This window comes from Euprymna scolopes, chromosome 37, assembly GCF_053919585.1.
Source record: "Euprymna scolopes isolate OS-2025 chromosome 37, ASM5391958v1, whole genome shotgun sequence".
In the NCBI taxonomy this organism is placed as follows: domain Eukaryota; kingdom Metazoa; phylum Mollusca; class Cephalopoda; order Sepiida; family Sepiolidae; genus Euprymna; species Euprymna scolopes.
The window spans coordinates 86,003,781-86,026,195 of record NC_136518.1 but is presented as its reverse complement, the minus strand read 5'-3'; the positions used below and the strand labels follow the sequence as shown (position 1 = coordinate 86,026,195).

General features: G+C 33.6%; 1 protein-coding gene across 5 annotated transcripts in view; it reads right to left on the bottom strand.

Moving 5' to 3' along the window:
• The window catches only part of LOC145261277 (alpha-N-acetylglucosaminidase-like), a 120,721-nt gene that overhangs the window by 75,463 nt on the left and 22,843 nt on the right, over nt 1-22,415 (bottom strand). For all 5 annotated transcript variants that reach the window (XM_080119754.1, XM_080119756.1, XM_080119752.1 and 2 more), the window contains 6 exons: nt 21,044-21,086; nt 16,335-16,492; nt 12,419-12,609; nt 4,483-4,630; nt 1,353-1,423; nt 234-395 (listed from right to left, as the gene is read on the bottom strand). In XM_080119754.1, the coding sequence (XP_079975880.1) occupies nt 234-395; nt 1,353-1,423; nt 4,483-4,630; nt 12,419-12,609; nt 16,335-16,492; nt 21,044-21,086 (773 nt within the window). The remainder of the gene's footprint in view (nt 1-233; nt 396-1,352; nt 1,424-4,482; nt 4,631-12,418; nt 12,610-16,334; nt 16,493-21,043; nt 21,087-22,415) is intronic.

Here is a 22,415-nt window from a genome sequence, read left to right as displayed (position 1 = left end):
GATATTAATATTGATATAAACCAAGTAAAAAAGCTCAATACAACCAAAATAGACAATAGAGCTTGTCATAAAAGAATACAATCAAAGACTGTAAATTATAATTTACAAAAATTTATTGTTTGACAAGATACTCAAAAAGAAATATTAAGATTTCCTTAATCCACAGAGTTTCAAAGAATGCCTTCTTTTCATCACCAGAAAGATATATATTTAAAAAACAGTGTGTTACTTACTTTGTAATGTTAGCTGGCACATGACCCCCAAACGCTGACAAAACAGGAATCATTCCCAAAGAGCGCATTCTGTTCAGGATTCGATGCTGTAGAACCAACTGATCATTTATCCAAGACTGAGGAAGGGGACCACCCCATCTTTGGAGATTTCCCATGCGAAACCTGGAAAATATTTTGAATCAAGAATTATGTATAAAAGAAATAATCATCAAACCACGCATCCATCGTATCATTCATATCATCCTCATATTTGGTTTAACGTCCATTTCACATGCACACATGCATTGGATGGCTTTTAAACTAAACTATCTCTGGCCAGGTTTTTATTCACCCATCATTTTCTCTGGAAAACATTTCTAAGACAAATGAAAAGCAACGGACTAAGTACAGAATCTGATTGAAAGATTGTCTATAATTTTTTTATGATCAAACAATATTTTTAGGTAATTAATTCCTATTTCAGTCACGTAAATTCTTTTGAGTTGAAACTAATAAAACACAATCAAGTCGGATTCTTTTGTTCTTTCTTTCATGATGAAATGCTCGCTTTTTTCACCTAAGCAGCAGCAGTCCTTTTCTTCTTTTTCATTTTTCTTCACCAACAATAAACTCACAAGTGAACGAGGCAACATCCAAAAATAAAAGACTCTTGTCAAACAAAAAAAAAATCTGTCTTTTTATGTTGCCAACTTGGACTCTCAACAGTGCCTAAATTTGCATACTTGTATTTTTTTTTGTATCGAAAATGTTCCAGGATCCAAGTTCATATGGCAGTACTTCTCTGCAGCAGACACACACCAAGCGTTTTGTATCGAAAATGTTCCAAGTTCAAAGTTCATGTGTCAGTGTTTCTCTACAGCAGGCACACGCAAACCGCGGGAACCTATTGCTATGACTCTACATACTGTTACCACACTAATGTATTCTTAACATTAAATCTATCACTAAATGTGTTGTTAATTCAGAGTTTTAAAGTCAAGGTCGATTACTGACATTAAAAACTCGTCAATCGTACAGTTGAAAGCACATTCGTGCCGGTGTTGTTTTACATTAAACAATTCCTCAGCGCACGGTAAATTGCCTTTGACTTGCATTAAAATCTAGATGAGAGATACTCACCAAGCGAGAAAAGCTGGTCCAGAAAAAAACCCATCCAGATCATTTTGCATGAAGCCCATTTTAGTAAAGACCTGAAAATCAAATATTAAAAAATTTAAGTAGTGAATGAACTAGGATAAAAAAAATAAAGTGATTGCTGCATGGAAAGCTTTAATGTGGATCATGAGCTTAGTTTTAGCACATGTAAATTATTTGTAGACACAAAAAATACATTAAGTTCAAATGCTGAAATTTCTATTTGAAAAGAAAAATGAAGGGTTATTTGTTTCACAGTTACAACAAAATATATATTAACATAATACCTCATTAGATGTTGCATATTAAGCATAATACTAACATATTACTTAATAAGATGTCATATATTAAAAACATAATACTAACATAATACCTCATTAGATGTTGTATATTAAACATAATACTAACATATTACTTAATAAGATGTCATATATTAAAAACATAATACTAACATATTACCTCATTAGATGTTGTATATTAAACATAATACTAACATATTACTTAATAAGATGTCATATATTAAAAACATAATACTAACATATTACCTCATTAGATGTTGTATATTAAACATAATACTAACATATTACTTAATAAGATGCCATATATTAAAAACATAATACTAACATATTACCTCATTAGATGTTGTATATTAAACATAATACTAACATATTACTTAATAAGATGTCATATATTAAAACATAATACTAACATATTACCTCATTAGATGTTGCATATTAAACATAATACTAACATATTACTTAATAAGATGCCATATATTAAAAACATAATACTAACATATTACCTCATTAGATGTTGTATATTAAACATAATACTAACATATTACTTAATAAGATGTCATATATTAAACAGTATTATAGTTAATGTCAAAATAGCATTTAGAAATAATCTCCAGACATTTTATATGATCTCTATTTGTTAGAGCCATTAATTCAGCTTGAGATTTGAAAACATATGTGTTTCAGTAGTCCGAAATATAAATGAACTGCTGGCAAGTGGATTTCTAATCATTTCTCCTCAAATATCTGAGAAATCTCTTTCTTTTCAATACATTACAATAAATGAGAAAATAAGATACAAGTTTTAATATAAAGTTCTTACAAGTTTAACCTCTCCTATTTTGTTTCTTATAATCCTAGACAATACCGGGTAGCCCAGCTAGTTTTAAATAAATGTCAAAATATTACTTGCAAATAATCTCCAAACATATTTTATATAATCTCTGTTTGTTAATTCAGCTTGAAACTTCTTCCCCCCACCCCCTCCCTGCCACACACACGCACCTCAATCGGATTCCATTCTCACATACTATCTTGATTGTTCAATGATCAATTTTCAGATCTTTTGAAATTTGAAAGGAAGACTTTCTTTAACTAATTTCCATTATTATCAACTTGTTTTACATACAGGGTTTGTTCATTTTTGGGAGGGGCATTAAGGTTAATTTTAGACACTGAAAAATGCAATAATTATAAAAGTTTATAAAATTTCTGTCTAAAATCAAAAGAAATTAAGTTATATTTTTTACTCTTAAAAACCTGCATACTAAAAATATGTTACATCATTGGATATTAATCATGCTAATTTATTATATAAATCTCAGCCGTCTGTGTGTGTATGTATGTGCTAAAAACTTTTGTCATCCACATCGATCAGGCATGAACCTTGTATTGTTAGAAAGAGCGGTCTCTCAGACACATAATATTGAAAAATTAGAAATAAATTGTCAATTATTTTATGTAGAAATGGCGTTTTATTTGAAAGGGGGAGGGTCAGGTAAAAATCTTGGTTTTATTGCGCATGAGTAACTGGCCATATGGTTCTTTCATTTTAACAAGATAAATTTGCAACGCCATAGCATCTGTGTCATCATAATCTGATTGATAATGTATTCTCTTATGAATTTAAGTTTTGCAAGTTTGCGCCCAGCACACAGCATTTTTTTTTTTTAGTACCATGATAACATGGCATCCGTTTTTTTGTTATTTAACCATATTTTACGACCAAGCAACACTGGGCGTCCCCACCACCACCACTAAAAAAATAATAATATAATCTCTGGAGGCCCTTTTTATAGATATTAAACTGTTATTCACCTTAAACAAGGGATACTGCTACAGATGCATATGGAACAACTGTGATAAGGTTGGGGTTTATAAAAGGGACAACCTAGGAGGGGAGTTGGGCAACACAATGGTTATTTACAAAGCATTAAATTTCTGCATATTCATACAGTCAGGAAAATAGTAAACAAGAAAGGAATTCAAGCAGTTCGATATATAAAGCCAAGATGTGTTAGTTTGTCTGCCAACACATCAGTTATCAATGTCTGATCTCTCAACAAAATCTATGATGTGCTTCGAATCAGAAAATTTCTGCAGATTTTTTAGCCAGATTAAATCATAAACAATTGTTTCTTTTTTCTTTTCTAATAATCTATATAAGTTAAAGAGAAGTTGTCTGTGCGCATGCATGTGTGTGTGTGTGTGTGTGTGTGTGTGTGTGTGTGTCCAAGTAAAAATAAAAAATATAAAACAAAGAGCCACAAAGTTGGTATATTCTTGACCAGTGTTGCACTGGATGAATAATATCTCAAAAAAAATTTTAATTATTCATTCTTTGAGGATTAACTGAGCCAGTTTTCGCTAAGGGGTGAGGGGACAGCCATTTCATTCAACCATTTTATATACTAAAGGGAAGTAACTGATTTTTTTTTTATCAAGGAGCCACTTCCCTTATTCCAACTCTTTCTTCTTGAAATCTCTATAAATGTGAATTGCATGTGTGTATGTCCAGAGAGGAGATTGGGTTGGGCAAAGGAAAAAGAGGGTGCTGGTGAGGTGGGGGTCGATAATAGGGGAGACAGAAAAAAGGAAAGATAGATATATGGATATAGAGGAATGCTATCACATCTCATCTATAAAGCAGGTACGTGTCCACGCATGCAATCATGAGCATGCATGTTTTCCATCTTGCAGATGGTCGCTCAACAAGCAAACCATTGTAGAGTGCATTGAATCAAGTAAGTGTTTGTCATTATTGTCATAAGATATTTTTTAGACAACCATTAAAAGAGAGGAAGTTGGGGATGACTTACTCTTTGCATGATGGCTTCTTGCCCAGTAAAAGCCAATGGAAGGTTAATACCATGCAACGCCATCCAATCAATGTGGTTCTCCCAGTCCGTCCAGTTGTACCAAGCGAAAGAGTAACTGACTGTACAAACATTCTCATAATAACGGAAACTGTTAATAAATAAATAAAATTAAAAATGAAAATTGTAATTATTGAAATTAATTTTTAAACTTAAAACAAAATTTTTTTAAATTGCAATTATTATAATTAAATTTGTAAACAATAAATTGTTATTGTATGCAACAATAAAAATTATTTCAGTTTTATAAACTTTAAAATACACTGACTTCATAGCAAGGCATGTCCTTTTCTCTTCTCTGCACCTCCTTCCCACAGAAGAGATATTGCAAGCCTTTCTCTGCTTTGTTATTTTCATGGCAAGTGCTCGTCTGAGCTTCAATCTATGCCCCCCCCTTGCCAAACTTTCACAAAAAACACTTGTCTAGCTGAAACTACTATCAATATTTTCCCCCTTTCTTTATCTCTGTCTAAACCTAAATGTGGATTCTATGAACAAAGCTTCTTTCTTAGAACTGCATGCCTGTGGAACTATCTTCCGTTTTTCTTCTTTCCAACTGACTACAATGCAGTCATCTTCAAGTCCAATGTAAACAAGTTCTTGATGAGCCATCCCCTTAATCCAATTTACTAAATTTCCAAATAGAAATGTAATGCTGTCCAACTTTCCACCCAGGTTGCTCTTTCTTTATAAATCTGGCCCTCATCACAGCTCTTACCCTAGTTATTCAAAGTGTAAGTCAATTAAAAGCTCAACCTTTTAGTAAAGGCTGTTTGTTGTCCCATGGGAGTCAAGGTACAAGCAGTATTCAGATCCAGTTGTTTTTACTATATGCATGCAAGAAGACTACTCACCCCCAGGAGTATCTTGTACCTTTACAAAGCCACCATGCATGGAGTATTGTTGCCACAGCTGGTGCAATACCACTATAGTCTCTCCCTCTTCGATAAGATTGGAAAAAGAGTCTTCAATCTAATAGGTCCCATTTTGTCAACTAAGCTGCAACCCCTGTTCCATCACCAAAATGTTGCATCTCTGCATCTTTTACAAATATTTTAATGGAATGTGCTCTGATAAACTCGATGCACCTGTGACCCATCAACGTACACATCCCCGACAAACACGTTTAGCAACAAAATCACACCCCTTCACTGCTGAGGTCCCTAAATGCCAGAAAGCTTTCAAAGATTGTCTTTTTTTCATCAGCGGAAAGATATATATTTAAAAAACGTGTTACTTACTTTCTAATCTAATAGTTTCTTCCCTCGAACAGCTAGACTTTGGAATTCCCTTCCTGCTACCTGCTTCCCTGACTGTACTGATATGCAGAAGTTTAAATGTAACGTAAACCAACATCTTGTTAATCTTTTCTAGGCACGGTCCCAATTAGTAGCCCCCTACATCCAAGTGGCGATATGCCTTGTTAGGGGGTGAACGTGCGTAAAAAATAAATAAATAAAATAATTCTACATCATCAGAGAAATGACAGCGGCTCAGTGGTTAACGATGTGGACATGCCAAGTTCAAACCCAGCTCGTTCCACAGAAACACTTTCACATAGGAATGTTGACAACCTTCATATGGTTCCTCCCGTAAGTACCCAATGTTTTTCTAGAAAGAATTCCAACTAGAAAGATATCGGGGAAACGAATACCGACAATAATCATCTGAATGAAAAATCAAAATGAATGATGCTCAAAAACAACAACAGATCAAGCTGGCACGGATATCTTTGACTCTCTCTCTCTCACTCTCTCACTCTCTCTCATTCTCTCTCTTTGAACATCAGCAGCAGTCATTGCATTTGAGGTTTACAGTCTGTATCATCAGATAGTCGGTCAATGAATGAGTTGAAAAGACCAACCAATGTTAGCGAAACCATGTTTACGTAATCACAGTCATGTATTGTTAAATACTGTACCTGGTGCAGCATTCACCCTAGGCAGGTTGATCTAGTTTCTTCCAAAAATGGTAGTTTCTAGGGAATATTAAATTCACAAGCATGTATATCTCGGTCAGGGTAGATAATAATGTTTTTTTCTTTTTTTATTCAGTTTTTTTGTTTTGTTTTTATTGCACATGTAACCCCACCTCTCATTGAGGTCCAGCGAGTGATGCCACCTGGTTTGTCTGCTCTGGTCTCGGGTGGCTGCTGGAATTGTGCTGTCTCTTTGGCGAGGGTCCTGGTCAATAAGACGATTCAGTTGCATAGGTTGCCACTTTCTCTACATTGCTTTTGATAGAGTGTGCAATCCGTTCAGCTCTCGTCTCCATCACTGCATCCAGCATCACTGGAAATTTAATTTCAAAACAAAGGAAGAGAAAAAGACAACTCGACAACTCAGCTTGTAAAAAATTCTGACCGTTTCTGACTCCAGATACAAATACTCGAGAACTGGTGGCTTTTGTTAGTAAAGACGGGGCGACCACCCTAAGTCTGAGGGGCCTGTCTCTTCACAGTGTGGACTCAGAGGTTTGGAGCAGAAAGAGACCCAAGTGAAATGTGTTTTCTTTCAAAGGTCTGGGTCTCCCTGCAGTCGGGCAGAGGTGTACTCTAAGCTATTGTTGCCTTTCATTATATTCAGAACCAGGTAGGCTTAGCTCCCCCCCACCCCACCCCCGATCAACAAAACTTTATTCCACTATTTTCCAAAAACCAATCTCAAAAAGGATTGCACTTTTCAAGGTTTGAGGGACTTTTTCCTTTTCTTCCTTTCTCTCAATCCACACCTTCACCCCCACTCCCATTAAGTCTTTGCCTTTTTTCTATCCCTTGTGGGCTGGTTTTCCACATAAGGTAGGATAAGTTAATCGTTCATCATAGTTGACCCTCTTTCCAAAGTTATTTCACGGTCAATCCAATAATTAAAATCCACTCACAATTTATCTACTTGACTTGATTATCTGGTGGTCTCTCAAATAAAACTTAAGTGCCAATCTTCATAGTGTGGAAACATTTTACGATTCCAACTTAGATCCTTCAGCTATCCAGCTTGTGAGGGGGGGGGGGCAGGAATTATCTATTAAGAAAACAGATTTCTTCTTTTTAGCATCACCATCACTGTTACATTCAACAATGTGAAATCCCCTCAACTTGTGTCAATGCTGACTGTTTCTTAACCCCGCAAGTAGGGCCTCTCGGCGTTGCCCAGTCCACACAAAGTCTCATCATCCTCCCATATACAGAACCTGATATTTGGAAATAATCACCCATCTGATACTGACCAGGATCAATGTTGCTTAGGTACTCTTTTCTTGGCTAGACTGGTACATTAATGGAGAAGGACAACATCTTGACTAAAATCTGAACTCCAATCTATGATTCCCCCTTGTCAAACTTTCACAGAAAACTCAACTAGCTACAACCACTATATACGATTTCCCCTCCATTCTCTAACTGTGCCTTAATCTAAACACAGATTCCATGAACAAAGCTTCTTTCCCAGAACTGCTCTTCTGGCCTGCTTGAATACAACAGGGTAGCCTTCAAATCTAATGTAAACAAATTCAAATAATAATTAAATTCTGACCAATTCACACCATTAACAATTACTACACGACCACGTTACATTCACTAACCATTATCCTCAAGTAGTTTCGCAGGTTGTTAGTTTTTGGCCAATGTAAACTTCAACCTTCTTAAAGTGTGTCGTGTTGAACTGTGGAATTTGTACGGGATTTTATTCAATTTACTGAAGGTAGTTTGCTCTCATTCTGTCAGCCACGACCACATAGAAGTCTTAAGTAACTTGTAATTGTATTTTTAGTATCACCCATACTGAGGATTGAACTTTCAACCTCTAGAAGACTATCACTTAGAACTGATTATTTTAATTACCTCGAGGAGGTTAGACACAAAGTCAGGTCTGAGTTTGATGAAAGTGCTTTTGCGGAACAAACTAGGATCGAACTTGGCACACCTACATTGTCACTCTATGTTGCTAGCCACTTAGCTACCATCACCTCCCTGGTGTTGTTAAAATGAAGGTCAAATGTGGGTTTGAACTTTGTACCACAAGGTTTTCAGTGTCCATGTCATTGACCACTTGACCACCGTGTTGAGTGTTTTTCCAGAAGTGATGTGCAAATTAAATGACTGACACATCAATTAACTTCTGCTCATCGAAATGATATTTAAGTCAGATGCGAACAAAACTATAGAGGATGTAAACATGATTTACATATTATTAGGATTCTTTGGACTACTGTTCGCTTGAGCGTCATTTTCACAGCGTTTTGGTCAATGTAACCTCCAACTTTCTTCAGGTCTATCTTGTCGAACCTGAGAATTTGGATGGAATTTTGAACGGAACCCTTTATTTACTTCGAAAAATACAATTGCAAATACTTAGGACCTCTATACAGTCATGGCTGACAGAAAGAGAGCATGCTACTCCCGTGAAGTAAATAAAGGGTTCGGTTTAAAACTCAATCCAAATTACCCTGTAAACATTCCAGAGTTCGACAAAATACACCTAAAGATGGTTGGTGGTTACATCAATCGAAACGTTGTGAAATTAACACTCAAGATAAGAATAGTAGTCCGAAGAATACAAATAATATGAATAACCAATCCTCATCTCAAAAATTCAAAAACGTAATGTTACAATCAAATAAATCAAAAATAAAAGAAATAAAAAACTGCTGGAACATCTGTTGGAACAGTTGTTGATATAAAGATGCAAAGAGATGATATGTAACAGATGTCAATAGAAAGAAATTTAAAATTATTTGACAAAAATATGTTTGACTTCAGTTTTGAAAAAACAAATAATGTAAATATTGTAAATCAATTAGAATACCTCATCTGAAAAATATCATCTGATACAAATCAAGTTTTGCAATATCGTGTTTCAGAATTAAATAATTTCAAAAGTTTTTTTTTGATGCACAACAATAAATAATAAACCAACCAAATCCTTTCAAAATGAATATTTGATTAGCATTGTCTGCAAGGAAATCAAAGATATTCAAAACTGAGCAGATTGAATAAACAGATCACATGACCAAATTATTAACCAATGAAAATCTTTTTCACCTGATTTAACAACATACATCTAGTTTTAGGCAAGCCTACTACTTCAAGCCAGAAATTGGTTTACAATCATCAGTTTAAAGACATCAAAATCCTTTTCAAAAATCAAATGTCAGTAGAAAGAAATTTAAAATTATTTGACAAAATTATGTTTGACTTCAGTTTTGGAAAAAAAAAAAGTGTAAATATTGTAAATCAATTAAAATACTTCATCTCAAAAATATCATCCGATACAAATCAATCGTTTCCAAAATGTAATAATTACAAGGGTTTAAGAGGGAAAGGTAGTTTGCTTGAAGCATTGCTGGTAAATAAATGTGGAAGAGTATAAGAAAATTATAGCAAGGCAGGGAACCAGGTGTTAAAATAATGTGACGTATGGACAAAAATGAACAAACAAAAGAGGGTCCTGCTCCGCAAGAAAGGAAGAGGGTCAAGCTCTACAAGACCCTCTTTTGTTTGCCAATTTTTTGTCCATATATCACATTATTTTAACACCCGGTTCCCTGCATTGCTATAGCCTTCTTATACTCTTCCACATTTACAAAAGTTTATTTTTAATGTAGTAAAATAAATAAACCAAATCTTTCCAAAACAACTATAAAGATGAAGATAACAGTCTGCAAATAAATAAATACACAAATTACTCATCTCAAAAAGATTCCAATAATATATAATACCATTTGGTACCGACCCAACAATGGAAGACCAAATAAGAACGAAAACTTGGATTTAAAAAACCAACCTTATGACTCCTTTGGGATCCGTGGCTCACTGGATAGAGGCAAAGAGTCTCTACGGTTACAGGTAGGCATTGTCTGAAGATAGCGGTTTCAATCCTACCCCAGGTCAGGCCAGAGGTTTAGTTGGCCAAAATATGGTGAGACAACAACAACTATGGAAGGCAGTAATTATTGGGGATAGAGTTATAAGACTCAGCATTCCTATCCCGTTGCAGTTAATCACATGAAGAAGGCCAGAGGATGAATCGGCCAAAACGTGGTGAAATAACAACTATAAGATAAGGATAACAGTCCACAAACAAATATAAATACACAAATTACTCATCTCAAATCTCAAAGGATTCCAATAAAATCAAAGATATTCAAAACTGAGCAGATCACATGACCAAAGTATTAACCAATGAAAACCTTTCCTTTCCCGCCTGATTTAACAACATACATCTGGATCAAGGCAAGCCTATTACTTCAAGCCATTAGTTTATAGTCGTCAGTTTGAAGACATCAAAATCACTTTCAAATTTCAAATATTATTCTTAAGCCTTTAAACTTATGAAGCGAAAACCATTTTCAATTTGAATTAAAGTTTAATCACAAAAGTCAAGTATTATGATTCATTTGTGCTTCTAAATCAAAATAAAAACATTAACTTTTTAATGTGCTCCTGTTGTATCAAAGAACTAAAAATATATTTTCAACATAAGACCCATGTTTTTGCCTAGTAAAAATGCTGTTAAAACCACGGTAGATATAAACATCACTACATTTCGTACATCATTTAATATAACAAACTAGCAGAACTAGTGTCCCGGCATTGCCCAAGTGGAATATAAAAAATGATTTGACAGTATGGGATATCTATGTTTCACTGGTTGATTCAAAGATAATATTGCCAAATCGGAAAATGGTTTTAATTGCTTTTGTTTTATTCATTTATTTGCGGACTGTTATTCTCATCTTCATAGTTCTTCTTTCACAAAGTTGGGGCCAACTATTCCTCTGGCCTCCATCAGGTAGTTAACCGTGCCAGGATAGGAATGCTGAGTCTCTTAACTGTATCCTCAGTAATTACTGCCTTCCATAGTTGTTGTTGTCTCACCACGTTTTGGCCAACTAATTTTTTTTTTTTTTTTTTTTTTTTTTTTTACAGTGATCACCACTTATCAAGGCCCGGAAGCCACTCATGGATAAGGGTTATTGCAAGTACATTACGTCAGTGTGGAGATTTGATGAAGTGTTTACTTAAGGGGGCGGTTCATTAGGAATGTGTTAACATTGGACTTGAAGACATCCATACATCTTACTACCTAAAGAAATGAACAGACTACGTAAATGTATGGATGGCAGTATTTGTAGTAATATTTCATGTTATTATGTCTAAACATATATGGAAAGCTGTGTATTAATGTCTGTTTAGTATTGTATGTAGAAGATTTTGGGAGAGGTGGAAATGTCAGAATGAATGTAATAATTTTTTTTTATTAACTAAAAAAAATGCTGAATGTTTTTTCATTAAAAATGGTTTTGGAGGTGATGATTATATTGAGTAGAAAAGATGTGCGTAGGATTTTTTTTAATTAAATTTTCACCACAAACAATGTACATTGCCACTTTGGTGTAGGGGGCTACTATCAGGGACATAAGTTACTGGGGTACTATGTAGGGAGTTGGGCAGCAAGATGTCGGTTCACGTTACACTTGAACTTCTGCATGTCAGTACACTTGGGGAAGCAGGGAGCCGGAATGGAATTCCAAAATCTAGCGGTTTGGGGGAAGAAACTACTGGAATAGAAAGCTCTCCTACATCTATGGATCTCCACTGTGTAGGGGTGGAATTTAGCTGCTTGTCAAATTTGTCAGGGGTATTTACATCGTGAGGGCATAAGTGCTTGCAGTTCGTCAGAGCATTCACCATTAAAATACTTATATGTTTTCAATTATCTGTTTATATTATTGCATATACAGGATAAAAAGCGAAATCATTTTATGTATAGAATATGTAACTCTGGTCATGTAACGCTAGTTATGTTACTCTAATCATGTACCTCTAACCGTGTAACTCTGATTGTGTAGTTCTAACCATGTAACTGATTGTGTAACTCACGCATCGTTGGAAACCATCTTGTGTGCTGGGGCTTTGATGGTTGGCAGTGGGACTGGAATGTTGAGTTGTTTTCCTCCCCAAGAGACATGGCATCCACAGTGGTACTTAAGAAAATGGTAGAAACCCCAGGTTGCCACAACTCCAGTGTTGCCAGTGACATTTAATTTCCCGGAGGATTCATCAGTGACCAGCTGCAATGGAGATTGGAGACAAATTAATAAGAATTATCAAAGAAAATAAGTGAATCGTTTAAATGTTTTTTTGTCTTAACTTTCATAAGATACTGTCTCTAACAAGAGCTGTCAAGCTGGGTTTTAGGGATTTTAAGGAAGAAATATTGGACAGATTTTTTTCCAGGTTTTTATGATGATAGTGATGAGACTTAGACTTGACCATCATGGGTTCAGTTCTGCTGCGTTGGAATATCAGGTGTGATTTCTTTGTTGGTTTTTATTCGTTAATTCAAACATGTTTGAGTGCTTGTTAAGATACAGTCGACAGATCTATTTTTTTTTTTTAAATATGTTGTTTAAGCAGAATGGGGAAAGAGGTAGCTGGTTACTTTTAATGCATCTAAAACCAAGCTTTTGTCTTTACATCATCAACGCTCTGATCCCCATCTGGTATCAATTGAAATGAATGGCTCTCATCTTAGGGAGGCTCCATGTTTTGACAAGCATCTGGGCTTGACCTTTACTCCAGATTTAAAATGGAATATGTACATCAAATCTGTTGCCAAGGTTGCTGGGAAAATGGTTGGATCCTTTTATCGATCCAGTAGATATCTCACTGCTGATGCAATTCTCTATCTATATAAGAGCCAGGTACATCCAAGGATGGAGTACTGTTGCCACATCTGGGCAGGAGCTGCTAGAAAAAACTTATCCTGCCTTGACAGAGTTCAAAATCGACTTCGTAGCCTAGTGGGGAATGCCCTTTTCTCTTCCCTGCAACCTCTTTCTCACAGAAGAGATGTTGCGAGCCTGGCTCTGCTTTCTCATTATTTTCATGGCAAGTGCTCGTCTGAGCTCCAATCTATGGTCCCCCCTCGCCAAACATTATTGAGAAACACTCGTGTAGCTGAAAACACTATCAATAATTTCCCCCACTCTTTATCCATGCCTAAACTTAAAACGTAGATTCCATGAACAAAGCTTTTTTCTTAGAACTGCACACCTGTGGAACTCTCTTTCATTTGCTTGCTTTCTGGCTGACTATAATACGGTCGTCTTCAAGTTCAACGTAAACAAGTTCTTGATGAGCTGTTCCCCTTAAGTAATTCAATTCACCAAATTTCCACTAACAATTACTATGTCACTGTCCCATTGACCACTGTACACTTATTAACCCTTATCCCCGAGTAGCCTCTGGGCCTTGATAAGTGATGACTCCTTTGTAAAAAAAAAAAAATAAAAAAGAAGTGATATTACGTACTTAATTGTCATGCTGCAAATAGTAATATCTCCAAATATTACAAAAATCGAGTAGAAAGTTATTTATAGTTAAGAGTAATTTTTATGGAAAATTTGGTAAAATTGCATTTTTACTTAGACGTTATAAAGTAGGAGTCTACACACAGGGGACATAACTCCAAAACGAATATTTTTGATTACGTGTTCATGGCTGCAATATTTGCTGTTTTTGTACTAAAAACACAATAGCAGTTATTCTACTTGATGAATTTTCATAATTTTTGGATATATTACTATTTTCGACATGACAATTAAGTGTGTAATATTTTTTTTGCTGATAGATAGATGGATAGATAGATAGATAGATAGATAGATAGATAGATAGATAGATAGATTATGGCTTAGAAAAAAAAATTTGAAGCCAAAGAAATTATTTCCTTGCATAGTTCCACATCTTCTCAAATAGTTTCCTAAAATCTTCAGCAGTTTCTTAACTATCCTTTCTACTATCATCTACCGAAAACAGTTCCATATTTTTACTTTCTTAAAATAGTTCCCAGTTTCCAACTTTAAATCACACCTCAATTAAGTTCTTTTTCCAAAGAAGACATCATAAAATGAGAGTCGGTTTGTTAAACAACAAATTACAAGCTTTGTTACATGAAGCAAAATAAAAAAAAAAACTATAAACAAATCTATGGTGCTTAAACAGTATGTGCCACAAATGAAAATCTCATTCCAAGTAAAAACTCTTTGTTATATACTTAGACAAAAAATAGGTATCTTTACCAAAAATTAGGAAAAATGGTCGAGTAGAAGTTTAATTAAAAGAAAAATCAATTTTAATATATTTTGCATGAGTCACCATGGCCCATAGGTAACTCCTATAAGGAGATAACTAGGGCTATGACAACAGCATATTCTTGTCATTGTTTTGACTCTCGAGTATATATCCGACAGAGTTAGACACAGTTAATTAACGGAGAACTTATGGGCTATAGAGGTTTATCAGGTTTGTGTCTAACTCTCTGACTCCATAGAAATAAATAAAAAAAACATATTTTAAGGGTGAATAAAAAAGGCAACTTTATTTACTATTTGGGAGGTATATAAAGAAGGTTTGTTTTGTGGCAGAAGAGAACGTTTGTGAAATGCGTGTGAGAAAATAAACAGAAAGAATGTTCATTGGGTTATACTTATCGGTTTAGGTGAGAACAAAGTTGGTTTGAATTTACTTCGGTGTCTTCCTTTTCTGGTTTTTGTGAACGAAGCAGTGTTTAGTCATTCAAGGCGTTCGGGCCATAACGTGGGGTCAGTACGTCGTTTTTGACTTTCATAACCTTTTCCGGGCTCCTCCGGCCACATGGACAATCAACCGTCCTTTCTTTTCTTCTTCTTCAAAACTCCAGAAAAAAAACGCGCCAAAAACCAAACTTCCTTTTTCCACCGGAAGTCCGCATCTTCAAGTCCGCAGTCAATTCTTATTAATCCCCACAAACCATATCAATCTTTATAAAAGCATATAAGATAAGAACGGATACACACTCAAGAGTCAAAACAATGAAAAGAATATGCTGTTGTCATAGCCCTAGTCATAACATCAAATTTCCTCTCTTTTTCTCCCATATCAAGAATGGTTGTAGAAATCGTAATATTTTTATTTCTAATTGCAGTACTTACCAACAAAACAAACACCCACGTGTTTGTGCCTTGTATAGGCATGCGCGACAACAAAACTTGGGATTTTATAAGCGGAAGTCTCGAGGTTGTCAGGAATCTACAGGCGCATGCGCAAGAGAAGGGATTGAGATAGTGGTATAAAAGGCAGGTCGAGTGAGAAGGTTGGGGTTGTTGTTGTCATTGGACGTTACAGTGACGCGTGTGTTAGCAGGTGATTAAGAGGCTGTTTTTTTTTGTGTGTCAAGTCGCGCACCTCGGTGAAGATCATATAAGTCGTGCACTTCGGTGAAGGTGAAGGTCATACTAATACCATAGGAAAGAGGTGATGCTTTTTGTAAAATTTGCCAAAATAACAGACTGCATTATGTCCCCTGTTTTTAGATAAATCTTTGAAACTATGTAATATGATGAAACTACAACTTGCGATAAAATTGATTTTTACTTTTAAGTAAACTTCTACTTAATCATTTTTCCTAATTTTTACTGAGGATATTTATTTTGGCCTAATTCATAAGTATATCAAAGAATTTTTAATTGGAATGCAATTTTCATTTGTGCAATATATTGTATGAGTGCAAAATCTTTTGAAGGTATCAAATAATTACAAGCAAATATATTTAAAACAGTTTTTCACTTTTGTCTTTGTTGTCATTTCAACTTTATTAAATCGCACTTCAATTAAGTTCATCTCCTCTGCAACTTAAAACATAACAAATTGTAAAAATCGTTAAACAAAGCAAAATCAACAACAACAAAAATAAAAATAAACTGTTTATAATCAAATCTTTTGAAGATATTGAATAATTACAAGCGGATATATTTACCGTGAAAACATCTTTGTCATCTGTGGCAAGCCGTGGATACACTTGAATGTTGAACTCATCGGCACGATCAGGAATTAGCCTCCTGATAACATCTTGAGCAGCTGCAGTCTGGATGGAGGGGTCCGTTTGATACTTTAACTTGCGAAGATGTGGAAAATCTACAAAGTTGAGAAAATGAAACAATTAATAAACTTAGTTTCATCTTGGATACATAATTTTCATATATGTCTATATATAAAGTTAAGCATGTGCAGACTTTATATATATATATATATATATATATATATATATATATATATATATATATATATATATATGTTGTTTTGGTTTGGTTCTGACAGGAAAAGTTGGGTTTCTCCGAACGACTGGAAGCAGGGCGAATCCGACAGACTAGAAAAATGAATAAGAATGGTGCTTACAACTTTGAGAAGAAAGCAACTGCTGGGAATAAAGAAGTGTAAATATCATTTTATTGATTTTTATGTTGATCTTTTTCTTTGGAGAAGTTGAAGATCTTTATTCTAGGTCCAATGGTCCTACCAGGTAAACCAAGGACTGGCTGAATCGAAGCTATCAAACAAGAAGGTATTGTCCCCTTAAATGTTTTGCAATCTGTGTATGTCTTGTGAACAGTCCCTAAAATGTTATACATATGTTAACATAACCTCTACAGATCAATATACAGATATATATATATATATATATATTTAATTTGCTGATGAGGAGACCGTGCTTACCAAAAAAACTATGTATAATTATTCTACGTGACTTCATGTATACCACAAATAAAAAGCACGGATTTCCGAAACGATCGTACAGATAATTGACTTTGTTGTTGTTCCTTCTTATGAAACTGATTTTTAATTTAATTAAATTTTGATTTTTAAATTTTAAAAATTTTAAAACTTTTAAATTATAAATCACATTACTTAATATTGAATTAGCTCTAGGACATTTAACTATCGAGCTTATTATATATCTAAATTACAACGAGCATTTCCTGTATTTTAATTAAACTAGTAATTTCACTATTACATTAAAATACACTTAGCTCTTTAGACTATTATTCTAATCTCCTTTAAATTATCAGCTCCCTATAACAGGTTGAGTTTATATACGTAATTGTAGATATGTTTCATAAGAAGGACATACAATTATCAACTAAATGCATCCCCATACCCCCTAAAGACACCTTTATAACCAGCTTAATTACAAGTATAAATACATTTATAAGGAACTTGAGATGGAAAGCCTACCATTTTGATAATTACCAAAGTGAAACCACAGAACCAATACACCACCAACCTGGAGAAATAAAAGAAACCATCCTCAGACAAGACAATGAAGAAAGAAAAGCAGCGAAATACTACAGACTAAAAACATACAAAAACCCTAAGAGAAACATAGACACTGAAAATTTTGAAAATGACTTAATCAACCTGATTAAAAATATTAAGTTTAAGAAAAATAAAAAATATATCACTCCAACACTTAAAAAAATAAATAAATTTTCAAAATCTATTTCTACAAGCCACCAAAATAAACTCATAGTACCGGCAGATAAAACTGGAAATTTCTACACAATGGACTATATACAATATAAAAATCTAATATATAAAGAACTTAATAAAAATTATAAAACTACTAATAAATCAGCACTAAATAAAATAAATAATGATGCAAAAAACATTTTAACTAAACTTAAAATAGATAAATACACAGAAATAACAGTACCAGGTACCCCGAGATTTACCTTAAAAGACCACAAACACAGCTTCAATATCAACCCTACTATTAGACTCATTTGCCCCTCGAAATCAGATATAGGACTGGTTAGTAAAAACATATTAGATAGAATTATCCCCAAAATTAAATCCATAATAAAATACCCACTATGGCAATCTTCAAACCAAGTAATCGACTGGTTTTCTAATATTCAAAATAAAAATAATATTAAATTTCTTTCTTTTGACATTGAATCATATTACCAATCTATATCACCTATCCTACTTAATAAATCTCTATTAATGGCACGAAAATTAACTAATATAACTCAAGACGAAACTAAACTAATACTTATAGCTAGACAGTCTTTAATAACATTTGATAATAAATATTGGACCAGGAAAAATACCCCTAACCACTTCAACATTTTAATGGGATCGACGGACTCGACTCAGGTCACTGATCTAGTTGGCCTTTTCCTTTTAAATGAAATACATTGTATACTCCATAAACAATTCAAACTTGAAGGAGGGCTATATAGAGATGATGCACTTTTCATAACGAATTCTACTAATAAAAATTATGAAAATGCAATTAAAGCTCTACATAAATTATTTAAAAATTATGGACTTAGTATAAAAATCGACCCTAATAAAAAAATTGTTAATTTCTTAGACATAACCTTAAATCTTGAAAATTCTACCTTTGAACCATACCATAAACCTAACCAATCACTTCTATATGTCCACAATCAATCAAACCACCCTAAATCAATATTAAAATCAATAGTTCCCAATATCGCTCTAAGAATTTCTAGACTGTCTTCTACTAAATCAATATTTACCAAAAATGAAAAATACTATAATGAAGCCCTTAAAAACTCTGGATATAATTCACAAATTAAATTCATAAATGAAAATGATAGAAACATAAACTGCATTAAAAATAAACCTATTAAGAGCGTAATAACATATAATATGGCAATGTCTTCCCGTATACGAGTTAAGAAAAATAACCAGGAGACAAAAAAAGATAAAACCAAACTACAAATATTAGATAATAATATAAATAAACAACAAACTAAAACCCGCAAACGTAAGAATAGACACAAGGAGATCCTATGGTTCAACCCCCCGTATTCCAAAAACCTAGAAACAAACATAGCTAGAGAATTTTTTAAAATATTAGATAAGAACTTTAAAGCCCCCCATAGATATAATAAGATTTTCAATAAGAACACAATTAAAGTCTCTTACTCTACTATGCCTAACCTTCATCAGAAAATAATTAGCTCTAATAATAATAAAATTAATAAACTACAAAATGCAACTATACAAAATACATCGGACTGTAACTGTAGAAGAAAAAATAAATGTCCCCTACAAGGCTCATGTAAAATTAAAAATGTTATCTATAGCTGCACAGTATCAAAAACTCCAAATATACAAGAACCTATCAACAGCCATAACTCAACTACCGAATTAAATAATAACACCAACTTAAATCAATCTACCGATCAATTATTAACCAACCCACCACATTATAATCCAACAATAGACCTAACGGAAAATAATCATAATAATCAAGAGGTAATATATATTGGTTCCACATCTGGCCCAATAAAACATAGAATTTCAACGCACAAACATTCTTTTAAAAATAACTCTCTATCAAACCAAACTACTCTATCCAACTATATTTGGCAACTAAAAAATAGCAATATTTCTTTCAACTTAAAATGGCAAATAATTGAGACTTGCAAATCATATAAACCAGGAGATAAATTTTGTACATTATGTACAAAAGAAACCGTAAAAATTTTAAAATATGAAGATATAAAAAGCACAACCAAACTAGTAAATTCAAGACACGAGCTTCTATCGTGTAATCATAAACGTTGGTTTAAATTTAATAAATATAAACCACCTTAAATCATTAAAAATTACTCATTAGTAAAAATAGATTTTTTTTTTTTTTTTTTTTTTTAATAAATTAAGTTAAACCAATTACCGCCCTTAGACTCGTAAATCAAATAATAAATAAAGCCATGACAATTATCTCCCCTTAAAAACTTGCAAAAAAAAAAAAAAAAAAAAAAAAAAAAAAAACTCTCTCTCTATAGATATTAACTGTAGCGTCTCTAAATCAAAATACACTAACGGAAACAATTTACTGCACGAGCGTCGCCCTTTTAAAATTCATCATTCAATAAAATAAAAAGCTATAGCAAACATCTAAATGACTACTTTAAATACAGTTCCTGATTTCAAAAAAAGAAAAACCAAAAGGTAATTATATATCTATATATTTTTAAATCAAATTTATTATGTAAATTCAAAAATATATATATTTTTTCTACTCATTTCTATCTCTAACCTATACCAATTTCCTTATTAATTTTCTTATAAATTTTATATCCAAACCTTTTACTTCAATTTTTCAGATTCATCTGCCTTACTTTTAATGCTAGGTTTATTTTTGGTGTCTTTTCAATTCAATAGAAATCCTCCTAAATTTGCTGATGAGGAGACCGTGCTTACCAAAAAAACTATGTATAATTATTCTACGTGACTTCATGTATACCACAAATAAAAAGCACGGATTTCCGAAACGATCGTACAGATAATTGACTTTGTTGTTGTTCCTTCTTATGAAACTGATTTTTAATTTAATTAAATTTTGATTTTTAAATTTTAAAAATTTTAAAACTTTTAAATTATAAATCACATTACTTAATATATATATATATATATATATATATATAGTGTACACACACACACACACACACACACACAAATCCAAACATATCTTACAGAGGTTTCAAACTCCTGTCATATTGCACCATGTTTCCTGAAATCAAATGTAATTTTTAATCTATTTTGAATTATTTTTCTATGAGCCAACATTATGTTTCCACCCAAGCAACATCGGATAAATACAGCTAGTGGATTTTATATAAAAACATAAAATTAAGTAGTACTTACCATTGTGTCCCTCACTCCTGGCCACATAAAGGACCAGCAGTAACTGAAAAAAAAGATGAACCAGATATTTTAGAAATTTCAAGAATTATTTTTAATGAAAAACATTTTTTTAATAATATTAAGCTTCGAATACAAAAAGACAACGTTCAGAAATTATTTTCAAAAATTAGAAAAAAAAAATAGGTTAAAAAGTGATAAAAAATAATAAAACTAAAAATATTTTTTATAAAAATAAGAATAGATATGTTTGCTCCAGAATTATCAGTCATGTCTCTTTGATTATACTGGCCAATGAGAGAATGTGCTTTCCTGTCCTAAAAGTCAAATATCTCATTCAATTGAAGCTGGAAATTTAAAATGCTAGCAATCTAACCAACTGCCATCTTAGGATGGCTTTCACAAAATCTGGTAACAACTACTTTAGATTCCCTTGTCGAGACGCAGGTGTCCCAGCTCCCAGAAGATACAAAGGTGAGCTCTCTCTGTGCTAGAAAGTAACTTATGCCTGAGAATATCCTGTACCTCTACAAGGCCACCATTCGCCCATGTATGGAGTATTGTTGTCACATTTGAGCTGGTGCATCTACGAGGGGTGTGCAATAAGTAATGCCCCTGACCCACTTCCAGTAGTCTGATCTAGCTGAAATTTTGCATGTGCAATGATTTATATCTCTACGGGTGTTATATATTCAATCATCGAGGTTATCCTTGAGAGGTACCAAATTGAGCTTTCGTTACATTTGAATATGTTATATAGAGTTCTTCATTTAGGGGCACTTTTTACGTTTTCTATATAACATAAGAAAGATTCCGTGTGATTGTCTCTAATATAAATGGTTGTGTGTTTGATTATCATAAAGGGAATCGTGTGTGTGACATGTAATTTCTGAACCTACCTCTGCTTCTCGCTGTTGAACCATGTGGAAATTTCTCATCCTGGAGGGAGACTTGATACCTGTTTGACGAAGATTTATCACTCCAAGACGATGAAATGGTTTTATAGTTTTTTATTTCACTTTCCCCAGAGGTTCTGCAGAAGTGGAAGTGAAATCGCTTGTGTGGGCTCTTCTTCACACACGTCAGCGTTAGTCTCCCCCCTCCCCAGTCAGGAGGGGGAGACCACGGAAGAACGTCCGTCTTCTTCAAAGCTCAAATCAAATCTCACAGATCTAGCCAACCACGTCACACATACGTAATTTGGTCGGCTGACCTTTGGTTCTGGTAAACGTGTCTACCTCCACGTTTACTCACCTCTCTCTCTCTCTCTCTCTCTCTCTCTCTCCCTTCTCTATTCTCTTATAGAGACACAGAGAAAGAAAATAGAAAGAGTAAGAAAGCCAGAGAGGAGGGGGAGAGATGCTCGTTAACATTC